General features: G+C 41.9%; 1 protein-coding gene across 1 annotated transcript in view; it reads right to left on the reverse strand.

Annotated features, from left to right (window-relative positions):
- LOC129865721 (phospholipid-transporting ATPase ABCA1-like) overlaps positions 1 to 24,942 on the reverse strand; it is a 295,904-nt gene that overhangs the window by 163,503 nt on the left and 107,459 nt on the right. Inside the window, exons 16-21 of the mRNA XM_055938689.1 lie at positions 19,276 to 19,477; positions 18,905 to 19,021; positions 13,987 to 14,158; positions 11,562 to 11,693; positions 6,939 to 7,078; positions 5,204 to 5,341 (exon numbers count right to left, since the gene is read on the reverse strand). Of these exons, the coding sequence (XP_055794664.1) occupies positions 5,204 to 5,341; positions 6,939 to 7,078; positions 11,562 to 11,693; positions 13,987 to 14,158; positions 18,905 to 19,021; positions 19,276 to 19,477 (901 nt within the window). The remainder of the gene's footprint in view (positions 1 to 5,203; positions 5,342 to 6,938; positions 7,079 to 11,561; positions 11,694 to 13,986; positions 14,159 to 18,904; positions 19,022 to 19,275; positions 19,478 to 24,942) is intronic.

A 24,942-nucleotide genomic window follows, 5' to 3' on the forward strand; every position in this document is an offset into this window, starting at 1 on the left:
ATATCACCTTGGTTTTGGTTTCAAACAAATACACTCTCAATGCAATTTGTTTCAGTGATCAACTTTAGCACCATTATCAACATTGTGGTGCCAATAAGACCTGATACAGTATGACTCACTTAACTATTATGGATGTGAATGTTCTCATTAGACGAGAGTTATCTCAAGCTCTGAATCGGACTTGATTAGAAAGAACACTGCTAATGACATAGCGAGGACGAAATGCCACTCGATGCACATTAAACACTTTGACATCTGTAGGAAATGTGTTATTATAATGTCCATATCTTGCCTTTCAGTCATTGTCTAGCCTGGGCAAACAGCAAAAGTGCAGACTACAAAGTGACAAGCAGTTGAATGTCAACAATTAACGAGCGTGTTAACTGTGTTATCGAATTGGATGCGTCTCAGATGCCTTATTGTCACTGTCATCTTGTCATCACTATTGGTCTACATGACAATACCGTAGACTGGGAAGACAGATGCGTCATTGCCGCCCAAAGCAAAAGCATCTCAGAAAAAAAGGGTATTTAAAACAAAATAAATGAAGTGCTAATTGAACTAGAGTGTTAATTAAAACCATGTGAGACCCAAGCATAGATCCAAATGTAAAAAAAATGTTTTATTACCCTCAGAAATACTTGTAATATGCCCCTGATCATGAAATGTGGAAAGACTTGACTGGTCTGCTTAGAGCCCTGACCTCAACCCCATCGAGCACATTTGGGATGAATTGGAATGCCGACTGCGAGCCAGGCCTAAATGCCCAACATCAGCTCCCGACCTCACTAAAGCTCTTGTGGCTGAATGGATGCAAGTCCCTGCAGGAATGTTCCAACTAGAGGTCGACCGATTAATCGGAATGGCCAATTAATTAGGGCCGATTTCAAGTTTTCATAACAATCGGAAATCGGTAGTTTTGGACACCTTTATTTAACTTCTTTGCGGTAGGGGGCAGAATTTTCACATCTGGATAAAAAGCGTGCCCAGAGTAAACTGCTTGCTACTCAGGCCCAGATGCTAGGATATGCATATTATTAGTAGATTTGGATAGAACACACTCTGAAGTTTCTAAAACTGTTTGAATGATGTCTGTGAGTATAGCATAACTCATATGGCAGGCAAAAACCTGAGAAAAAATCCAACCAGGAAGTGGGAAATATGAGGTTTTTAGTTTTTCAACTCTTTGCTTATCCAAGATACAGTGAAAATGGGGTCATGTTGCACTTCATAAGGCTTCCACTAGATGTCACCAGTCTTTAGAACCTTGTTTGATGCTTCTACTGTAAAGTGGGGGCGAATGAGAGTGGATTGAATAAAGTCTGCCATGAGCTGACCATTCGCGTTCATGTGAGAGTTAGCTTGAGTTCCATTGCATTTCTGAAGTCAAAGCAATTCTCCGGTTGGAACATTATTGAAGATTTATGTTAAAAACATCCTAAAGATTGTTTCTATACTTCGTTTGACATGTTTCTACGGACTGTAATATGACTTTTCGTCTGAACTTTTGCATGGACCTGCCCGCGCGTCGTGAGTTTAGATTTTGTGTACTGAACGCGCGAACAACAATGAGGAATTTGGACATAAATGATGGACATTGTCGAACAAAACAAATATTTATTGTGGAACTGGGATTCCTGGGAGTGCATTCTGATGAAGATCATCAAAGGTAAGTGAATATTTATAATGCTATTTCTGACTTCTGTTGACTCCAACATGGCGGATATCTCTTTGGGTTGATTTATCGTCTGAGCGCCGTACTCAGATTATTGCATGGTTTTTGCTTTTTCCGTAAAGTTATTTTGAAATCTGACACAGCAGTTGCATTAAGGAGAAGTGGATCTAAAATTCCATGGATAACACTTGTATTTTCATCAACATTTATGATGACTATTTCTGTAAATTGATGTGGCTCTCTGCAAAATCAAAGGATGTTTTGGAACTACTGAACATAACGCGCCAATGTAAACTCAGATTTTTGGATATAAATATTAACTTTACCGAACAAAACATACATGTATTGTGTAACATGAAGTACTATGAGTGTCATCTGATGAAGATCATCAAAGGTTAGTGATTCATTTTATCTATATTTCTGCTTTTTGTGACTCCTCTCTTTGGCTGCAAAAAATGGCTGTGTTTTTCTGTGACTTGGCTCTGACCTAACATAATCGTTTGGTTTGCTTTCGTCGTAAGGCCTTTTTGAAATCGGACACTGTGGCTGGATTTACAACAAGTGTATCCTTAAAATGGTGTAAAATACATCTATGTTTGAGGAATTTTAATTATGGGATTTCTGTTGTTTTGAATTTGGCACCCTGCAGTTTCACTGGCTGTTGACGAGGTGAGACGCTACCGTCTCACATACCCTAGAGAGGTTCACTAGGCAAGTCAGTTAAGAACACATTCTTATTTTCAATGATGGCCTAGGAACGGTGGGTTAACTGCCTTGTTCAGGGGCAAAACGACAGATTTGTACCTTGTCGGCTCGGAGATTCAATCTTGTAATCGTACAGTTAACTAGACCAACACTCTAACCACCTGCTTTACATTGCACTCCACGAGGAGCCTGCCTGTTACGCGAATGCAGTAAGAAGCCAAGGTAAGTTGCTAGCTAGCATTAAACTTATCTTATAAAAAACAATCAATCAATCATAATCACTAGTTAACTACACATGGTTGATGATATTACTAGTTTATCTAGCATGTCCTGCGTTGCATATAATCTATGCGTTGCCCATTCGCGTAACAGGACTGTCGTTGCTCCAACGTGTACCTAACCATAATCATCAATACATTTCTTAAAATCAATACACAGAAGTATATATTTTTAAACCTGCATATTTAGCTAAAAGAAATCCAGGTTAGCAGGCAATATTAACCAGGTGAAATTGTGTCACTTCTCTTGCGTTCATTGCACGCAGAGTCAGGGTATATGCAACAGTTTGGGCCGCCTAGCTCGTTGCGAACTAATTTGCCAGAATTTTACGTAATAACAATGAAGGTTGTGCAATGTAAGAGGAATATTTAGACTTATGGATGCCACCCGTTAGATAAAATACGGAACGGTTCCGTATTTCACTGAAAGAATAAACGTTTTGTTTTCGAGGTGATAGTTTCCGGATTCGACCATATTAATGACCTAAGGCTCGTATTTCTGTGTGTTATTATGTTATAATTAAGTCTATGATTTGATAGAGCAGTCTGACTGAGCGATGGTAGGCACCAGCATGCTCGTAGGCATTCATTCAAACAGCACTTTTGTGTGTTTTGCCAGCAGCTCTTCGCAGTGCTTCAAGCATTGAGCTGTTTATGACTTCAAGCCTATCAACTACCGAGATTAGGCTGGTGTAACCGATGTGAAATGGTCAGCTAGTTAGTGGGGTGCGCGCTAATAGCGTTTCAAACATCACTCGCTCTGAGATTTGAGTAGTTGTTCCCCTTGCTCTGCATGGGTAACGCTGCTTCGAGGGTGGCTGTTGTCGATGTGTTCCTGGTTCGAGCCCAGGTAGGAGCGAGGAGAGGGACGGAAGCTATACTGTTACACTGGCAATACTAAAGTGCCTATAAGAACATCCAATTGTCAAAGGTATATGAAATACAAATCGTATAGAGAGAAATAGTCCTATAATTCCTATAATAACTACAACCTAAAACTACTTACCTGGGAATATTGAAGACTCATGTTAAAAGGAACCACCAGCTTTCATATGTTCTCATGTTCTGAGCAAGGACCTTAAACGTTAGCTTTCTTACATATTGCACTTTCACATATTGCACTTTTACTTTCTTCCCCAACACTTTGTTTTTGCATTATTTAAACCAAATTGAACATGTTTCATAATTTATTTGAGGCTAAATTGTTTTTATTGATGTATTATATTAAGTTAAAATAAGTGTTCATTCAGTATTGTTGTAATTGTCATTATTACAAATATATATTTTTTTAAATTGGCCGATTAATCGGTATCGGCTTTTTTGGTCCTCCAATAATCGGTATCGCCGTTGAAAAATTATAATCGGTCGACCTCTAGTTCCAACATCTAGTGGAAACCCTTCCCAGAAGAGTGGAGGCTGTTATAGCAGCAGGGGAGGACCAACTCCATATTAATGCCCATGATTTTGGAATTAACTTTTGTTAATGCTGTGTATGTAAATCTGAAATTAAGTAATACTTTGTCTGAAATAACAAAAGTGTATAAACTTGACCAATCAAAAACATATATTTTTGAAAGCATCAACAATCATTATTATTATAATATATATATATTTTTTTAATGTATGGAGAACCTCTAAATTACTTTTAGTAATATTTGTTTGTTTTTTCTGGCTAAACCTGGAGCGATAACCTCTTATCTTACTTTACCATAATACGAATGGTCGTCAACGGCAATATTCTGAACTCGTAAACCACTTCTTTTTTTGGTTGTACTATATTTAATGTAGTTCTTTTGATGGGTAGAGGGAACATCAAAGTTACTCTTTAAGTATTTGATGGCCATATTTGCAGAATTTGGAAGGGAAACAATCTAACTTGTCTATCAATAGAGGAATGTGGCCCTATGTCTCAGTTTAGCAACCCTTTCATCCCATCGATGCCTTTTTTTGCAACACTTACAAAACGACCTCTATGTCAGGCTAGATGTTGTTTCTCAGTTCCTTGTTGTCTACATAATCACTACATCTTACAGAATACGGCAAAAAAAAAATTCAAGTTATGTACTTGCATGGATGGCTTACAGCATGCTTGTGTAGGGGGGGCCAGTGTGGTCTCAGATGATTGGACATGTTTCTAGTGTTTCAGAGGCTACTGATGCCACAATAAGCATATTGACACACAACAATACTACTACTATATATACATCTGGGTCTAAGGAGATGCACCGTGTAAGGTCATGTTTGACATGCTTTTACTTTTGTTTAGGATTGTTTGTACAGGATGCAATTTAGGAAATGTTACATTTGTTCAACTGTAAGACACACAGGGCCCTCCTTCAGCCAAATTATCGACCTTGATTATTATTATTTTTAACTTGTTGTATTTAACTCTGGGTATTCCTGTAACCTGAGAAATGTGTTCAGAGATAAGACCCATAATAAATACGTCAAGTCAACACGCCAAACAACATCATACATAGTCTATAGTCTGGAGCTCAACAGTGGTTTGGTATTGGATTTGTAATTCGACCGACAGATCCCATACCTTTTTTGTACTTCAACAGAAGTTCCCATATCCCTCTCCGGGCGTACGGGTCCACCCCTGCTGTGGGTTCATCCAGGATGACGATGTTGGATCCTCCCACGAATGCGATGGCCACCGACAGTTTCCTTTGCATTCCCCCTGAGGATACAGTTTACGTTTGGTCACTTTCGACCCCTTTCAAAGGACACACTTTCTACCCCCTTCAAAGGACACACTTTTTACCCCCTTCAAAGGGCACACTTCCTGCCCACTTCAAGGGACACACTTCCTGCCCCCTTCAAAGGAAACACATTCCAATTCCAAATTGACTAATGACCCCTACACCCTAGCACTTGTGTGGACCTTAGAAAATTGGATAGGTATTGGGAAATAAGTACCAATAGGATAGGACTTCATGTGCCCTTCAGAGAACATTCCAAATCAACCTCTGCAGGTTTTCTTTTCTTTCCTTTAAATGAGAGTCTGAAAACCAGGTGTGTAGACTTCCTAGCTAATCAATGACCTTATTGATCAATACAGGGAAGGAATGAGAACCCACAGAATGAAATTAAAACTAGAATTTATCAAAGAATAGGGCTGATCGATTTTGACATTTCAAAAGCATATATCGCTGTTCATTCTGATCAATTTCTTCCTTTACTGTGTTTGAGTGTTCAGGATAACACTTACAGTTTATCAGCTTTTTCTTTTCATAAAGGTTAAGTTTTTGGTTGAAATCAAAACCACCAGGGCTCTTTCTCAATAAGGATGGAAAAAATACTGTGTCATAGAATGGCAAGGTAGCGGCAGGGTAGCCTAGTGGTTAGAGCGTTGGGCTAGTAACCCGAAAGGTTGCAAGTTCGAATCCCCAAGCTGACAAGGTACAAATCTGTCGTTCTGCCCCAGTTAACCCACTGTTCCTAGGCCATCATTGAAAATAAGAATTTGTTCTTAACTGACTTGCCTAGTTAAATAAAGGTTAAAAAAAGGGGTATGTAGCTAATGGTCCGTTTGACATTTTGTCGCAGATAGAACAACAAGTACATGAAACAGATACGTGTAACATTTCTACTTTTGATAGCTATAGTGTTATTGCCAGTGTGAATATCACACCTTCCATGTATTGCTCATACCATTATTGAGCCCTTATAGCAAGCAGGTACACAAATGTTGAAGAAACCTGATTGTGCATCAGTAATAAAAACTTTACCGTAGACATCATAGACATCTCAGCAGTAGATATGAGACATTGTGCAATGCAACAGGTCTGTAGATGGTCATGAGGAATCCATATGTTTTGATGTAAGACTGGTCATGTATGTGTGCATGTCTCAGACAGTGTGTGTGAGCATGTTTTATTGTCTTTTGTCCAGCGTGAAATTGACATATGACAGAAAGCTACATAAGACGATGACGCACAGGACACTCTGGGAGCTGTTGTGAATGTGTCATGTGTTGTGGAAGTATCAGACTAGACGTACCTTGAAAGTTCAATTTTTTTTTCACATGCAAACCATGACTGGTGCCAATTTATCAAGGATATTTCTTGCTCCCCAGACAATGGATTATACACCTAACACACATTCATAGGTGCATTTCCACAGGCACACACAGGCACTTACGTACATACACGCGGTTTAACAAGTGGTGGCTGGGGTAGAGAGCTACTACAACATTTGTGCATGATTGTAATCCCTCGATACATATAGATCCCAAGGACACGAATATTTGCCCGGGCACACACACACACACACACCTGACAGGTTCTTGGCAAGTTCCTTGCGTTTGTGCGGCAGCCCTACATCCTTGATCATTTGGTCCATCTCCGTTTTCACTTCATCACGGCTTCGACCCTTTAATCTGGCGTAGAAGTAGATGTGCTCCTCTACTGTAAGGCTAAGAATCAGAAATAAAATTAAGGAACAATTATTAGACTTATCAACAACAGAATGAATACCAAAATGCAAGTGTGTGAAATTAGGGACCAAATCGACACTAAATACACATTTTTGTTCCAATGTACAAAAAGTGGATCCAATATTTTCTGCCTTTCCAGACTCAAGTGACAATAATAATTGAAAAAAGTTTGATTCTATATGTTGTTTCAGTGTACTTCAAGTTACATGGGATAGTCTCTCCTGAACTAGGCTTCAAATGAACTTGGACTCCTCTAACAAGATCTTAATTACCCAATTTTTATATGGTCCTTCATGATTCAAAGATGACTTATTAGCTCCTACTAAGCACCTTCATCATCAACTCTCAATCTGTCACGTTAATACAATCCACACAACTCTGACACCACAGTTTCCACTCCAGCGAGCCGACTCCATTCGGAACATGATGTCACAAACTTCTGTGGAATCATCTTGACTGCAACGCCGGCGGGCATATCTGCGTACGTTTTAGTCTACCTCCCGTGCGCATTAATATTGAGATCCTCAGTTTAAATATAGACACTTCAGTTCTGTTGGGATAAATATTAATGGCCATAATTCGCTAGTACTCAGTCATAATCATGATGTAAGAGACGTGAGGCATCGGAGGTCACAGGTGATCACTCAGCAGAGGGAAGAATGGAAGAGAACCCGGTTATGAGAGGGCATATCTAACAATGGCAGCCAGTGAGTCTGGATCATGGTTAATAATGACACTATTAGAGGGAAGAAAGTGGATGGAAAGAATGAAGCTTGGTTTAATTTTTGAAAATGGAGACGATGGAGGAGGAGAATATTGCAATGATTTGAGATGCAAGTTACTGTAGATATTGCATTTGGAATATGTCCAACATTAACTGTGGGCTCTCCCACAGTGCAACATTTGACACATTTAATGAAAATGTTAACATGTTTATCCTGTTGAGAAGAGGTCCTGTAAGCAGATTACAACCAGATGGTCTCTAAAGCCTTGTTCACACTGCAGGACTTAATGCTCAAATCAGTTTTGTTTTTCAAATCCATTTTGGACTACTGTCTGTCCAAACAGCAAGATACAAGTGACCAAATCAGATATGTACTGTATATTCAGACAGCAGTCATTTGCTGACATGGCTCAGCTAGTTGTCGTAGTAATGATGGGCGTGTGTGCAGTGATGTAGACTGATTGGTGATGGGAATCTTGCTTCCTATCACTCAGAAGTTATGTAGCAGTTAAGGTGACAACAATGCCCGACATGGACGTTTCCCAGTTTCATTGAATGTTCAAAATTAACTTTCAAAACAAGTCATTTTTGTCTAGCCACAGCAGTCAATTAGCTAGATAGGTAGCTGTTGAGCTTTCTAGCACATTCACTAGTTTATTAGTAAACAATTAACAAACTAGGGGGGGTTGTCTAAGTTTTTTGTTGCTATGGGGAGGGTTGTGTTTTTTTATTGGGAACAGAGGAGGGTAGAGCATTTTTTCCATGTTTCCATTCACCTTTTTGTAGGTTTTACTATATAATGTCAAAATGTCCTCACCTGCTTGCATGGGTCTCCCCTATGTCAAGGTCTATTGGTACTTCCCTTATGCACTGTGCTTTCCCACACGATAACTATACCACAGGTCAATATAGTCTACCAGTCTAAGGGTCTATCCAACAATCATAGTGACAAAGGTGGTAGGTGGGTCTTTTTTTCCAGATCTGCAAGGTCTAACTAGCATCATACCACACATAAACTCATTCAAAGTTACACCAATTTTCTATATATTTTCTATATATTCAGAGACAATCAATTATCCTACCGAGACTAGCCTACAACACCGCAATGCAATGAATAATTGCATTATTGTTTCCCAGCGAGGACAACATTCTACTCTATGCTGTAAACTGCAGTGAAAATGTAATTTGAATAACGGTGCAAAAGCCCTGTGATTTTAATATTTAATTCCATTTGGATCTGTTGTGGGTCTACTCTCGACAGTTTATATAGCCCACTGCACTGAGGCTAGGTAACACTGTCACCACCGATAAATCCACGATAATCGAGAATTTCAATAAGCATTTCTCTACTGCTGGCCATGCTTTCCCTCCTGGCACCCCAACCCCAGCCAACAGCTCCGCACCCCCCGCAGCTACTTGGCCAAGCCTCTCCAGCTTCTCCTTCACCCAAATCCAGATAGCAGATGTTCTGAAAGAGTTGCAAAACCTGGAACCGTACAAATCAGCTGGGCTAGACAATTTGGACCCACTCTTTCTAAAATTATCCGCCGCCATTGTTGCAACCCCTATTATCAGTCTGTTCAACCTCTCTTTCGTATCGGCTGAGATCCCTAAAGATTGGAAAGCCCCTCTTCAAAGGGGGTGACACTCTAGACCCAAACTGTTATAGACCTATATCCATCCTGCCCTGCCTTTCTAAAGTCTTTGAAAGCCAAGTTAATAAACAGATCACTGACCATTTCGAATCCCACCATACCTTCTCCGCTGTACAATCCGGTTCTCAAGCTGCTCACGGGTGCACCTCGGCCACGCTCAAGGTACTAAACGATATCATAACCGCCATCGATAAAAGACAGTACTGTGCAGCAGTCTTCATCGACCTGGCCAAGGCTTTCTCTCTGTCAGTCACCGTATTCTTATCGGCAGACTCAACAGTCTTGGTTCCTCAAATGACTGCCTCGCCTGGTTCACCAACTACTTCTCAGACAGAGTTCAGTGTGTCAAATCGGAGGGCCTGTTGTCCGGACATCTGGCAGTCTCTATGGGGGTACCACATGGTTCAATTCTCGGGCCGACTCTTTTCTCTGTATATATCAACGATGTCGCTCTTGCTGCGGGTGATTCCCTGATCCACCTCTACGCAGACGACACCATTCTGTATACATCTGGCCATTCTTTGGACACTGTGTTAACTAACCTCCAAACGAGCTTCAGTGGCCTCCAACTGCTCTTAAACGCTAGTAAAACCAAATGCATGCTTTTCATCCGTTCGCCTCTCGCACCCGCCCGACTAGCATCACTAGTCTGGACGGTTCTGACTTAGAATATGTGGACAACTACAAATACCTAGGTGTCTGGCTAGACTGTAAACGCTCCTTCCAGACTCATATTAAACATCTCCAATCCAAAATTAAATCTAGAATTGGCTTCCTATTTCGCAACAAAGCCTCCTTCACTCACACCGCCAAACATACCCTCGTAAAACTGACTATCCTACCGATCTTCAACTTCAGCGATATCATTTACAAAATAGCTTCCAATACTCAGCAAACTGAATGCAGTCTATCACAGTGCAATCCGTTTTGTCACCAAAGCCCCTTAAACCACCCACCACTGCGACCTGTATGCTCTTGTCTGCTGGCCCTTGCTACATATTCGTTGCCAGACCCACTGGCTCCAGGTCATCTATAAGTCTATGCTAGGCAAAGCTCTGGCTTATCTCAGCTCACTGGTCACGATGACAACACCCACCCTTAGCACGTGCTCCAGCAGGTATATCTCACTGGTCATCCCCAAAACCAACACCTCATTTGGCTGCATTTCCTTCCAGTTCTCTGCTGCCAATGACTGGAACGAATTGCAAAAATCACTGAAGTTGGAGACTTATAACCGATCGCTGCAGCTGGACATAGCCCATCTGTAAATAACCCACCCAATCTACCTACCTCATCCCCATATTGTTTTTATTTACTTTTCTGCTCTTTTGCACACCGGTATTTCTACTTGTACATCACCATTTGCTCATCTATCACTCCAGTGTTAATTTGCTGAATTGTAATTACTTTGCTACTATTGCCTATTTATTGCCTTTCCTCCTCACGCCATTTGCACAAACTGTATATAGACTTTCTTTTTTTTCTCTATTGTGTTATTGACTGTACGCTTGTTTATTCCATGTGTAACTCTGAGTTGTTGTTTGTGTCGCAATGCTTTGCTTTATCTTGGCGAGGTCATAGTTGTAAATGAGAACTTGTTCTCAACTAGCTAAATAAAGGTGAAAAAAAAAATGTTCTAGAAAGGCACAGTAGCAGGCCAGCTAACCCTCAACCTTCTGGTCAGTAGCTCTGCATGGCATCGACTGTGCCAAAGACGATATCCACGTTTATAAACAGGGTGGCTGCAGTGATTATTATTTGTGGTTGTAAACATTATTTTGAGTTAATTATGTGAGTATGAGGAGGGTGGTGTGATTTTTATTCTTTAAAACATTTTTTACAGTAGGGGGGGTCATGTGAAAACACTTTTTACGTTGGGGAGGGGGATGCATTTTTTTTATGACACCTTGAGTTGGACCTGACCCCACCCCACAGTACATTTAGAACTATCCTTTATACGACCAGTATACAACCTGACCGTGACATAGTGACGTCATTGCAACCAGTTTTGCCCGCTGGGATATTGAGAGGTGATGGAAGAGGCGATTGAACAACAACGATTCACCTGTTGAATGCAACTTACTCATTGAACAAGACGTTGTGCTGAGGGCACATTCCCAGATGCTTCCTAATGGTGTCCATGTCCGTGCGGATATCGTAACCATTTATGAGAGCGGTCCCCGATGTTGGAGCGAACAGTCCCGTCAAGATCGACCTATAGGATAAGCGGAGAACAAGAAAATGTGCTGGGAAAATGTGACGTCCATTTTCACCTCCGTATCCCTGGAAACCGAATTGAAAACCTTCATAAAACACATTGGGTAGAAGTAAATTAATCTATAAATATGAAAATAATTTTATGCATCTTAAATAACCCCATTTTCATGATTTGGATGATAAAATAATGGAATAAGTGGTGGCAGGAACAGACAATATTTCCCAGTATATAACAACTAATCAACAACCTGTATCATGGTTGGCTAATCAATCAATAACATTCACATTGACAATACAATTGTGAAGCTAGACATCTTTAAAAAGTGAATTAAATCTAAATCAGCTTGTGAAAACATTATAACCCGTCAATTCCCACTCACTTTCCACTAGCAGTTGTAGTTCTTTCAAACTCATCATGAAGTAATAGCAAGATGTGTAAACTCTACATCATTATTTATAGAAGAAATTGGAGTGAAATTAACTATACTGAACAAAAATAAACACAATATGCAACAATTTCAAAGATTTTACTGAGTTATAGTTCATATAAGGAAATCAGTCAATTGAAATTAATGAATTAGGCCATCATCTATGGATTTCACATGACTGGGCAAGGGTGCAGCCATGGGTGGGCCTGGGAGGGCATAGGCCCACCACATGGAAGCCAGGTCCAGCCAAACAGAATCTGTTTTTCCCAAAAAAAGGGCTATATTACAGACATGAATACTCCTCAGCGACCCCCCTCCTCCTGCTCAAATGATCCCACGGGTGAAGAAGTAGGAAGTGGAGGTCCTGGGCTGGCGTGGTTACATTTGATCTGCGGTTGTGAGGCCAGTTGGACATACTGCCAAATTCTCAAAAATTATGTTGGAGGCAGCTTATGGTAGAGAAATGAACATAAAATGATATGGTAACAGCTCTGGTGGACATTCCTGCAGTCAGAATGCCAATTGCATGCTCCCTCAAAACTTGAGACATCTGTGGTATTGTGTTGTGTGACAAAACTGAACATTTTAAGGTTTACTTTTATTGTCCTCAGCACAAGGTGCACCTGTGTAATGATCATGCTGTTTAATCAGCTTCTTGATATGCCAAATCTGTCAGGTGGATGGATTATATTGGAAAAGGAGAAATGCTCATTAATAGGGATGTAAACAAATTTGTGCACAAAGTTTGAGAGAAATAAGATTTTTGTGCGCGTAGAACATTTCTGGGATGTTTTACTTCAGCTCATGAAACATCGGACCAAAATTGACATGTTGCATACAATTATTTGTTCAGTATAGAGTGCAAATGTGCAAATGAACAATGCATTGAGAAATATTTCATTTCATTTATTTTTCAAGTGCAATAAAGTTTTATGGGGACTTTGATATCATATTGCCACACTTAAAGTCACAAAGAGCTTTGTGGACACAACATTCAACTGGTATTAGATGGTGATTAAGCACTTGCTCGTCCTTCCCTTTACTTGTCATGCTTTGCTCCCTCGCTTCAGTTCTGGTTTTCATTCCGCTTGCTCAGCTGAGACCTGTTGTCTTCTTCAGTTCCCTCTATCTCTCTCGCTCTCTCTCTCCCTCTACCCACACATTCTCTATCTATATCTTTCTCTGTCTCTTTTTCTCGCTCTCACTGTCCTCACCCACTCTCTCTTCATCCTCTTCATCTCCACACCCGTTTTCTCTCTTTCCCTCTCCCTCACTCACTCTGGCCTTGTTGACGGTCTTCATTTTGTGCCGTCTTAACCTTACCTAACCTCTTGCACTCGTTTTTCGACCAGCAATTAAATGACTCCCCCTTACACCCCGGCACTGCTGCTAACTTACTTTATTGTACTCTCAGAAGGCTTGCCTCAACCTGAGCTGTGACCATAGTGCTAACACCATGAGCTGAGAGCGATGCCAAAGATCTTTGATGAAAGGATTACACTTGGAATGCAACAGAGCTAAGAGTTGAATATTGCCATTGGCTCTGTTGTAGACAGACAGATTGCAGCACGAACCAACACACACAATCAACTTTGTGTAAGCAGTGTTACGGCCCTGAAAAGCACTATGTGGTAACCATGGAGAGCTGATAGTTTGTATGACCTCTTCTCACCTCTCCACTGTTATAGCTGATGTGTGCTGAGCTTTCTGGGGCAAAATGGCTCCTGGGCCATGGCATCAACCAGGTTACACATTGGCAGTGGGTGAGGTGAGTTGCCCCCATATAATGTCAAGTGCTAAATCTTTGAGCACCTGGGAAAGTACTACATCAATTCAATCCATTTGTATTATTATGTTACTTACATAGTGGTTGTTTTTCCTGCGCCATTGTGGCCAAGGAAAGAGGTGATGTGATTCTCGTAGAAGTCCACACTAAGTCCATCCACAGCAAGCTTTTTCCCCGTTTTATAGATCTTCACAAGGTTCCTGATTGAGACCCCTGCCTTCATATTGGGTGGTGGCTTTTCCAAATAATCTTTCAAATAAAACACACACATAAAAAGATGATCCTGCTTTAGACAAATGAATGTAACAATGTCACGTGTCTTTAAATGCATGTATAGATGGTAAATAATACATTGCATACATGAAATTAGATGTTTATATATATACAGTATATACACACAGTATATAAATATACTGAACAAAAATATAAATGCAAAATGCAACTATTCCAACGATTTTACTGAGCTACAGCTCATATAAGTAAATCAATCAATTGAAATAAATTCATTAGGACCTATATGGATTTCCCATGACTGGACAGGACCGCAGCAGCCATGGGTGGGCATGGGAAGGCATAGGCCCACTCACTTGGGAGCCAGGCCCACCCATTGGGAATTCAGGCCCAGCCAATCAGAATTAGTTTTCCCCCATAAAAAGGGCTTTATTACAGATAGAAATACTCCTCAGTTTCAACTGCTGTCCAAGTGGCTGGTCTCAGACAATCCTGCAGGGGAAGAAGCCAGATGTGGAGGTCCTGGGCTGGTGTGGTTACACGTGGTCTGAGGTTGTGAGGCCGGTTGGACATACTGCCAAATTCTCTAAAACAACGGTGGAGACGGCTTATGGTAGAGAAATTAACATTCAATACTTTGGTAACAGCTCTGTTGGACATTCCTGCAGTCAGCATGACAATTGCATGCTCCCTTAAAATTTGAGACAACTGTAGCTTTGTGTTGTGTGACAAAACTGCACATTTTAGAGTGGCCTTTAATTGTCCCAAGCACAATGTGCACCTGTGTAATGATCATAATGTTCAATCAGCTTCTTGATATGCCACACCTGTCAGGTGTATGGATTATCTTGGCAAAGGATAAATGTTCACTAACAGGGATGTAAGCAAAATTGTGCATGACATTTGAGAGAGATAAGCTTTTTGTGCATATGGACAAATTTGGGGATCTTTTATTTCAGCTCATGAAACATGGGTCATAAACATAATTTCCAAAATCATGGTAATTAATATGGAGTTGTTCCCCCTTTGCTGCTATAACAGCCTTCACTCTTTTGGGAAGCTTTTCCACTAGATGTTGGAACATTGCTGCGGGGACCTTCTTCCATTCAGCCTCAAGAGCATTAGTGAGGTTCGGGCACTGATGTTGGGCGTTTAGGCCTGGCTCGCAGTTGGCATTCCAATTCATTCCAAAGGTGTTCGATAGGGTTGAGGTCAGGGCTCCCTGCAGACCAGTCAAGTTGTTCCACACCAATCGCGACAAACTATTTATGTGTGAACCTCGCTTTGTGCACGGGGGCATTGTCATGCTGAAACAAGAAAGGGCCTTACCCAAACTGTTGCCACAAAGTTGGAAGCATAGAATGGTCTAGAACGTCATTGTATGCTGTAGTGTTAAGACTACCCTTCACTGGAACTAAGGGGCCTAGCCCGAACCATGACAAACAGCCCCAGACCATTATTCCTCCTCCACCAAACGTTATAGTTGGCACTATGCATTCGGGTAGGTAGCGTTCTACTAGCATCCGCTAAACCCAGATTTGTCCGTCGGTCTGCCAGACGGTGAAGCGTGATTACATCACTCCTGAAAACGTGTTTCCAATTGTGGCGACTCTAATGGCGGTGAGCTTAAACACCACTCCAGCCGATGCTTGGTGATCTTAGGCTTGTGAGCGGCTGCTCTGCCATGGAAACCGATTTCATGAAGTTTGGAACTTGGTAGTAAGTGTTGCAACTGAGGACAAACTATTTAAACTTGCTACGCACTTCAGCACTCAGCGGTCCCGTAGTGAGCTTGTGTGGCCTACCGCCTTGCGGCTGAGCCATTGTTGCTCCTACATCTTGTTTCCACTTCACAATAACAGCATCTAACAGCACTTACACTGACCGGGGCAGCTGTAGCAGGGCAGAAATTTGTTGAACTCACTTGTTGTAAAGGTGGCATCCTATGAAGGTGCCATGTTGAAAGTCTCTGAGCTCTTCAGTAAGGACATTCTACTGCCAAAGTTTTTCTATGGAGATTGCATGACACGTGTCAGCAACGGGTGTGGCTGAAATAGTCGAATCCACTAATTTGAAGGGGTGTCCATATATTTTTGTATATATAGTGTATATTGTTGCTGAAAACCTAATCTTCAAAATATTAACTTTTCAAGAAATGGAAAATATGCAATTTTTCCCATTAACGAACACACGATTATTAAACTTTTAAAACTATTTTGAATACATTTTCTTGGTCCTAGAGTCATGAAATGTTCAGAGCACATTGAGGGGAGTTACTGCTATCAGTAAATTATTTATTTTTGTTGCAAAATGGAGTAACAAGGTTTTCATCAGACAGCGACGATATGCCATTTAGCAGACACTTTAACCATGTTTGATTCATGCCCTCAGAAAAGCTACCTCAAAGTATATTCCACACAAAATCTACTCACAGCCAAAATCTATGTTCTACACAAAATCTACCCACAGCTGAATAATTATATTCCCTATATGAGATTAAAAAAAAGGTGTCTGCTATTACAACAAAAGCTCAGTTATATGAAATACATTTTACGGATGCTGTGTGACACAGGTTTACAACTCTCTGCTCTCCCTCCTCCGAGCAACAGAATCGGTTTTAGTTACACCGTGTGTCACATTTCCTCTTGGCTAGAGGCAACCCCGTTCTGTTGTTCTCACAACCGGTGTGAAACTCACTTTGGTCACAGATATAGGCAAAAATAAGAGAGAAAATATACATAAAGAGTGTCACAGTGGCTGTGTCTACACTTGACACTTAGATGCGACTTCTGCTTTCAGAATACAAAGATCGCATTGAAAAGACAAGTCTAGATGATTGTGTTCAGATCTGGCGCCACCTCAGGATTTCTCCTGTCTGTACACAATCAGGCTATCGAAAGCTCATACAGTGGACGACGACCCGATATCATCAGCACTCCGCCCACAAGTCTCCAGAATACTTGTGTTTTGGCAGCGGTAGGTACTTTTTCATTATAACATTGGAGGAAATAGGTTCCTAGTGTGTGAGGAGCATGTTTCCTGGCCTCATAAATGCTAGCCAGCTAGATATTATTTTTTGTTTGGCTAGAGTTATGCTAACCTGTTTGCAATCCCTTAAGCTTTGCTTGCTAGCTTGCTGGCTAGCTACAGATGTTAGCTGATAGTTAGCTACAGTAGTTAACTTCTGCCAACAAGTTGTTATTGCGTTATTATCATATTTGTGACCTGTTTCAGGAAACTAGGCGTATGTCACAAGTCACAACTTCACAGCAGATCCATTTCAATATTTTTTGAGTGGGCTGGACATGCCGAGAGAGGAGTTCGGATTGGTCTGCCATATAGAAGGCTTCTGTCTATTTGAGCTGAGCAGTCTGTGTTGGTAATCCTGTCGTACGCGCCTTTAAAAAAAAATCTAATTTTGACAGAAAGTGGGTTCATTTCACGCTAAAGTTGAATGTTAGCTAACCAGCTAACGTTAGCTGGCTGGCTCCCTAGCTAACGTTACATGTATGACATTATAATTTGTATCCCAGAACCATTTGCTTTGCTAGTTAGAACCTAATGTTAGCTAGCTAACATTGAACCTGGTTGGTTAGCTCCCAGTAGATTCATGCAGGGTAATAATGACATGATTTGGCACTATGTTCATTGTTGTTTAACTAGCTAACGTTGGCTAGCTGGCTCATTAGCTAACGTTGCGTGATGTGTGTGATCTTACATGTTGTTTACCTAGCTAGGTTCATTGTTTACTTAGCTAGCTGCATGTCTTAAGCTAAAGTGTACTGTTAGCTAGCTAGCTAACGTTAGCTGGCTGGCTCGTTAGCTAACGTTATGTGACGTGTGTGATCTCACACTTTGTTTACAGCTACACGTCTTAAGCTAAAGTGTACAACACCTGTTGAATATGGCCGGTGGCAGTAAACGTCGGCAAAAAAAAGTAATACAATTGTTGTCAGCAGAGCTGGTTAGGCTGTTTTCATCTTATCCAGCGGTAAACAATCATCAGCCAGAGTGTCAAGTGTGCACTCTGAACGCTCCGTGAGTGAAACAAGATGGGTGGGGCTAAAGCTTAAACAAAGAAGAGCTCTTCACTAGGTAACAACTAATTGAAAGGCCATTTTCTCAAAAGTGAGTTTACAAGTTTATCAGCTTTCAAAGCAGAATTACTTTCCCATTGTTCCTCAAAAATGCAGTGTATGACATACCATTTTATAGTTGAGTCTACTTTTATCCAATGTAAAACACACAATTTCAAATGTTGCTGCATAAGACCAAATCCATCTGTTGAGTCACATTTTCCCTATTCCAGAATGCATACTGGTATTTGAATATAGCATGGGAAAAGGGAATCCGGGCACAATGTGGACATGGTGGACACATTCAAATTTAAGTGTAAACGCATGATGACTCCGGAATTCCACTCCATGATCAGAATACGAAACGGCCTAGACACGGCCAATAAAGCACCATTGCACCTCCCTCGACCAAATGTTAATTAGCAGTCATTTACTAACGAGGCTTTGACTTTCCAAGCTCAACCTTGTTTTCCCCCCAGCATTATCTGTCTATTATTATCTAACACAAAATCAAGGTGCCAACAATCAGGAGTCTAAAGTTATAACGAACTAGGCTTATTGAGGTTGCATTTCGTGTGTGATGGGAATGACCTGTGTTAAACCAGACAAATAAATAACTGTTGCGTAATGCCTGAGTGTGGGTGTGTTTGTGCACAGGTGTTTGTGTGAATACCACTGGCTACTATACCATTGTATTCCATGGGATCCTTGAACTGACTATGGTCAGCGTTGGGCACCGCAGACGTCCCGCACCAATAGGAGGCCGTGAAAGGGAAGGACCACGGCTTGGCTATTCCATATTGGCCTGTTATCAAGCGTGGAGAAACATCATTCACATTTTAATAACAGCTTGAGGGATGACACTTTGCAGTGCATGTTTCCATCCAGCTAGACTGGCACAAATCCCCCTCTTATTTTAATTAGAGAAGATGAGATGAATATATTACGGCAGTCTGCTGGGATATTCACATTTTTTTCTGGTTATTGACCAACAACAACACATAGATCACGAAGAGTGTATCAATTCTGTTATTGATGGCTTTCTCATGAATGAGTTACCTGGGAAGACGTTCTCGATGTACCACGTGAGCAGCCAGTAGATGAGGGCGTCGATGAGCATCATGATGATGGACACGATGAAACTGTACCGATCTCCCTCAGGATTTTGGGCAATGTTACTCCACTGGATACCGATGCCCTGCTCCTCGTACTTGGCGAAGTTCTCACAGCCATACCCGAAGGCCACACACGACAGCAAACTCTGGAAATGGATGCAGTTTAGATCCGATTGGTTATTATCCAAGAGTGGATGTCAGGCTTCATGTCAGATCATCATTATCACCTTCAACATTCGTGAGGCAGAGCATGTCAGGAACCTCAAGGCAAAAAAGGACTTGTATCAGATATGCAACACTGTCATTGAATTATACACAACATTGGGAACACATGCTCTTTTAGACTGACCAGGTGAATCCAGGTGAAAGCTAACATCCCTTATTGAGGTCACTTGTTGAATCCACTTCAAATCAGTGTAGATGAAGGGGAGGGGACAGGTTAAAGAAGGATGTTTAAGCATTGAGACAATTGAGACATGGATTGTATATGTGTGCCATTCAGAGGGTGAATGGGCAAGACAAAATATTTAAGTGCCTTTGAACGGGGTATGGTAGTAGGTGCCAGGCACACCGGTTTGATTGTGAAGAACTGCAACGCTGCTGGGTTTTTCACGCTCAACAGTTTCCTGTGTGCATCAAGAATGGTCCGCCACCCAAAGGACATCCAGCCAACTTGACACAATTGTCATTTTGGAAGCATTGACGTCAACATGGACCAGCATCCCTGTGGAACGCTTCCGACAACTTGTAGAATCCATGCCCCAACGAATTGAGGCTGTTCTGAGGGCAAAGGGGGGTGAAACTCAATATTAGCAAGGTGTTCGTAATGTTTTGTACCCTCAGTGTATCGTGTGATTTTTCAGTTGAGCCTTTGACTAGGATCAGTGTCTACTCTAGCTATGGGAAACCATGGTCGTGTTCAATAGGGCTAATTGTAGGAAAAACCTTTTGCAACAGTATCTGTATTCTAATTGGAAACATTCCACCCTATTTTAAAATGCTTCAAAAACATATTTGATACAGTATGATATTGCTAGGGAAATGACAAATGGTGCTTTGCCCATGACATCCTCGGATACAGCCGATCACTCTCTTCTGCCATATTGCCTGCCAGCTGTTTGGGCATGCTTCATTTACCCCAAGTGTTTAAGCCCGGGCAGATGCCACAAACACTTAATAAAGCCTTGTAGACCAACACATGATGTACAACAGCACCAAAAAAACGATTGTAAATGTTGGCCCTCTTCTGTCGCATCGAAACCCGCCAACTGCCAATGTCTGTAATTGAATGACATTCTGAATGAGTGACAATAGGGGAAGTTATGACCCTACTGCGACACCCGAGGTCTGACCTGAACGCTGTCCGCAGTCTCTACGTGCAAAGCCACTGGCACCCATTCAACTGTCCCCCTGAGTCCGAGCTCGGACACGTTCGACTGCCAAACAATCGGCAGCCAATCATGGTACAAAGGGTGACACAGGGGAGCAAATGACCCCTCCCTGACCTTTCAGTGACAGGCTGACAGAGTGACAGTGCAGCTAATCTGACTTTGAGAAGGGCAAAAGCCCCAGAATCAAACAAACAGACCATCCGCTATGAAACACATCAACACGAAAATACAGAGGCCACAACACACACCCACCTTGTTACTGTCCTTGTGATATCACACAGCTTATATCTCTGCATATGCAAAATGATATCACAACAGTCATTAATATGAATGAAAATGATATGCCATTATTAAAATATGATATCAAAGACAATAGTGGGAGTTGTGTGTGTTTCTCTCTGTGAGTGTGTGTGTGCCTGGAAACGGTGTACCAATTCTTTGTTGGGCGATAAAAAAAACATCCCTCTAATAAATAAACTACAGGGATGGACTGGAAGTCAACACGGTCAGAGGAACATTGTTCATGCAAATGAGAGGAGTAGCCCATCCGTCTCAACAGGGGGAGTAGAGGAATGAAATCTCAATGCCAAGGGCAAAACTGCACGAAGGTACTTTGAAAAAAAGCACGGAATACATTAAAAGTCGTGTTTTTTTCCTCCCCTCTACATACACAAGATATGACACACACCTAGGAAGAGAAAAGGGAGATGCCGCAAGGATTATTGGCAACTTTTCCACACGAAAACACAGGAAGTTGAAAAGGTTTGTCATGGGCCCTCAAATACAGCTGAAACATTGAGAGCATCTTGACTGGCAGCATCACTGCTTGGTACGGCAACAGCACCACCCTCGATCGTATGGCGCTACAGAGGGTGGTGAGGACAGCCCAGTACATCACTGGGGCCTGCCATCCAGGACCTCTACATCAGGCGGTGTGAAAGGAAGGGCCGGAAAATCGTTAGACTCCAGCCACCCAAGCCGTAGACTGTTCTTTATGCTTCCGCACGGCTATCAGTATTGGTGCATCAAGTCTGACACCAACAGGCTCCTGAACAGCTTCTATCCACAAGCCATAAGACAGCTAAATAGCCAACAGAATGGCTACATGAACTATCTAAGCTGACCTTTGTATTACATTGTTCCACGTTCTCTATGCACACTCACAGGACTCTACACACTCACGCACACTGACACTCCAACACATGCATAACATGCACACACATTTATGGTCACTCTACACACACAAGCACAGACACACACATACAATCATAACTTTCTTGTTTTTTCTGTTTTTTGTTCTACCTTATGTTATTTTTAGTGCTACTGTACATTTATATTGATTACTGCATTGTTGGTTTGGAGCTTGCAAGAAAGGCATTTCACTGTAATTGTGCACAAAACATTAAAACTTGAAAGTGAACATAATAAAAAACCCTGAAAACACTTTTCAGAGCGAAGATCAATATGTCGTCGAGTTGGCATTACTTGTTTGAATGGGTTTAAAGGAAATAGAGTATACCGGCGTGGAAAGATAACCACAGACCATGTCAGGTGCCAGAGTAGGATATTTTTTGAGGCCGCGGCTAGATCTTTCAATTTTGAGAAACAAGGAATCAAGGGTTCTACTTTAAAGTCTCGAAAGATGTGTCTCCGCGGCAATGAAGATTACGAACGGCTGTTTCTTTGTCTCTGCAGAACAGACAGCTCCATGACAAATGATCCTACACAGCACAGAAAGGTCACTCAGAAAGGCTACAATAAAAGTTGAGCATGTATATGCTATTTATCTTTTCATTACAAAACTTCCCCATGGGTTTATCCGGTCTCAGTTATCCGCTTTCTCAAGTATGTGCATTATAAAGACTTGAGTTACACAGTACGAATGAGTGATTGTAGGGGAGACTGGGGTTTGTTGTAACAGTGCTTATTACCAGCGGTGTGGACATGAGTCACATGTCTTGGACTTGAGTCTAACTCCAGACTTGAGATTGGACTTGATATCAGTCACCGGCTTCATCAATAAGTGCATCGATGGTGTAGTCCCCACAGTGACCGTATGTACATACCCTAACCAGAAGTCATGGATTACAAGCAACATCCACACTGAGCTAAAAGGAAGAGCTGCCGCTTTCAAGGAGCAGGACTCTAAACCAGACACTTATAAGAAATCCCGCTGTGCCCTCAGACGAACCATCACATAGGCAAAGCGTAAATACAGGAATAAGATTTAATTCTACTACACCGGCCCCGACCCTCGTCGCATGTGGCAGGGCATGCAAACTATTACGGACTAGCTCAGTCGCGAGCTGCCCAGTGACACAAGCCTACCAGATGAGCTAAATGATTTCTATGAGCGCTTCGAGGAAAGCAACACTGAAGCATGCATGAGAGCACCAGCTGTTCCAGACGACTGTCTGATCATGCTCGCCATAGCCGATGCGAGCCTGACCTTTAAACAAGTCAACATTCACAAAGCAGCGGGGCCAGACGGATTACCAGGATGTGTACTCAAAGCATGCGCGGACCAACTGGCAAGTGTCTTCACTGACATTTTTAATCTCTACCTGACCGAGTCTGTAATACCTACATGTTTCAAACAGATCACCATAGTCCCTGTGCCCAGGAAAGCGAAGGTAACCTCCCTAAAGGATTACCGGATACCATAGACCCACTCCAATTCGCATACCGCCCCAGCAGATCCACATATGACGCAATCTCAATCACACTCCACACTGCCCTTTCACTCCTGAACAAAAGGAACATCTATGTGAAAATGCTGTTTATTGACAACAGCTCAGCATTCAACACCATAGTGCCCACAAAGCTCATCACAAAGCTAAGGACCCTGGGACTGGGCACCTCCCTCTGCAACTGGATCCTGGACTTCCTGACGGGCCGCCCCCCAGGTGGTAAAGGTAGGCAAGAACACATCTGCCACACTTATCCTCAACACTGGGAACCTTCAGGGGTGCATGCTTAGTCCCCTCCTGTACACCCTCTTCACACACGACTGCGTGGCCAAGCATGTCTCCAACACCATCATTAAGTTTGCTGACGACACAACAGTGGTATGCCTGCTCACCAACAATGATGAGACAGTCTATAGGGAGGAGGTCAGAGACCTGGCAGTGTGGTGCCAGGACAACAACCTCTCGCTCAATGTGAGCAAGACAAAGGAGCTGATCGTGGACTATAGGAAAAGGAGAGCCGAACAGGCCCCCATTAACATTGTAGGGGCTGAAGTGGAGCGAGTGGTATGGTATGGCAACTGCTCGGCATCTGACCATAAAGGCGCTACAGAGGGTAGTGCGTACACCCAATACATCACTGGGGAAAAGCTTCCTGACATCCAGGACCTATATACTAGGCGGTGTCAGAGGAAGGCCCAAAAAATTGGCAAAGACTCTAGTCACCCAAGTCATAGATTGTTCTCTCTGCTACCGCACAGCAATCGGTACCGGAGTGCCAAGTCTAGGGCCAAAAGGCTCCTTAACAGCTTCTATCCCCAAGCCATAAGACTGCTGAACAATTCATCAATTGGCCTCTCAGACTATTTACATTGACTCCCTCCCACTTTGTTTTAACACTGCTGCTACTCGCTGTTTTTTATCTATGCATAGTCACTTTACCAATTATCTCGACTAACCTGTACCCCCGCACATTGACTTGGTACTGGTGTCCTGTATATAGCCTCGTCTTCTTATTATGTCATTTTCTTGTGTTACTTTTTTGATATATACATTTTTTAAACATTTGTTTATTTAGTAAATATTTATTTTACTGCATTCTTGAACTGTTGGTTAAGGGCTTGTAAGTAAGCATTTCACTGTAAGGTCTACACCTGTTGTATTCAATGCATGTGACAAATACAATTTGATTTGATATTCAGGCTATATGTATGAAAGAAAAACTACTAAATGGGTGTCCCGGTCGCAGCCGGCTATGACACAGCCCGGGATCGCACCGGGGTCTGTAGTGACGCCTCAAGCACTGCGATGCAGTGCCTTAGAACACAGCGCCACTTGGGAGGCAGTTTTAGAGATTTATAACAATTAAATTGTTGTATTCTTATTTCTACTCATTGTTAGTTAGTAAACTTAGCTAGCAGCTAACATGCTGGATGGCCAATAATTGTTATTTACATCTGTTTGGAATCCTATCTTGCATCATGCCTATCATTTTTTTAAATTTGAAATGCATCCATAGTCATAATCATAACC

The sequence above is a fragment of the Salvelinus fontinalis genome, chromosome 11 (genome assembly GCF_029448725.1).
Source record: "Salvelinus fontinalis isolate EN_2023a chromosome 11, ASM2944872v1, whole genome shotgun sequence".
In the NCBI taxonomy this organism is placed as follows: Eukaryota; Metazoa; Chordata; class Actinopteri; order Salmoniformes; family Salmonidae; genus Salvelinus; species Salvelinus fontinalis.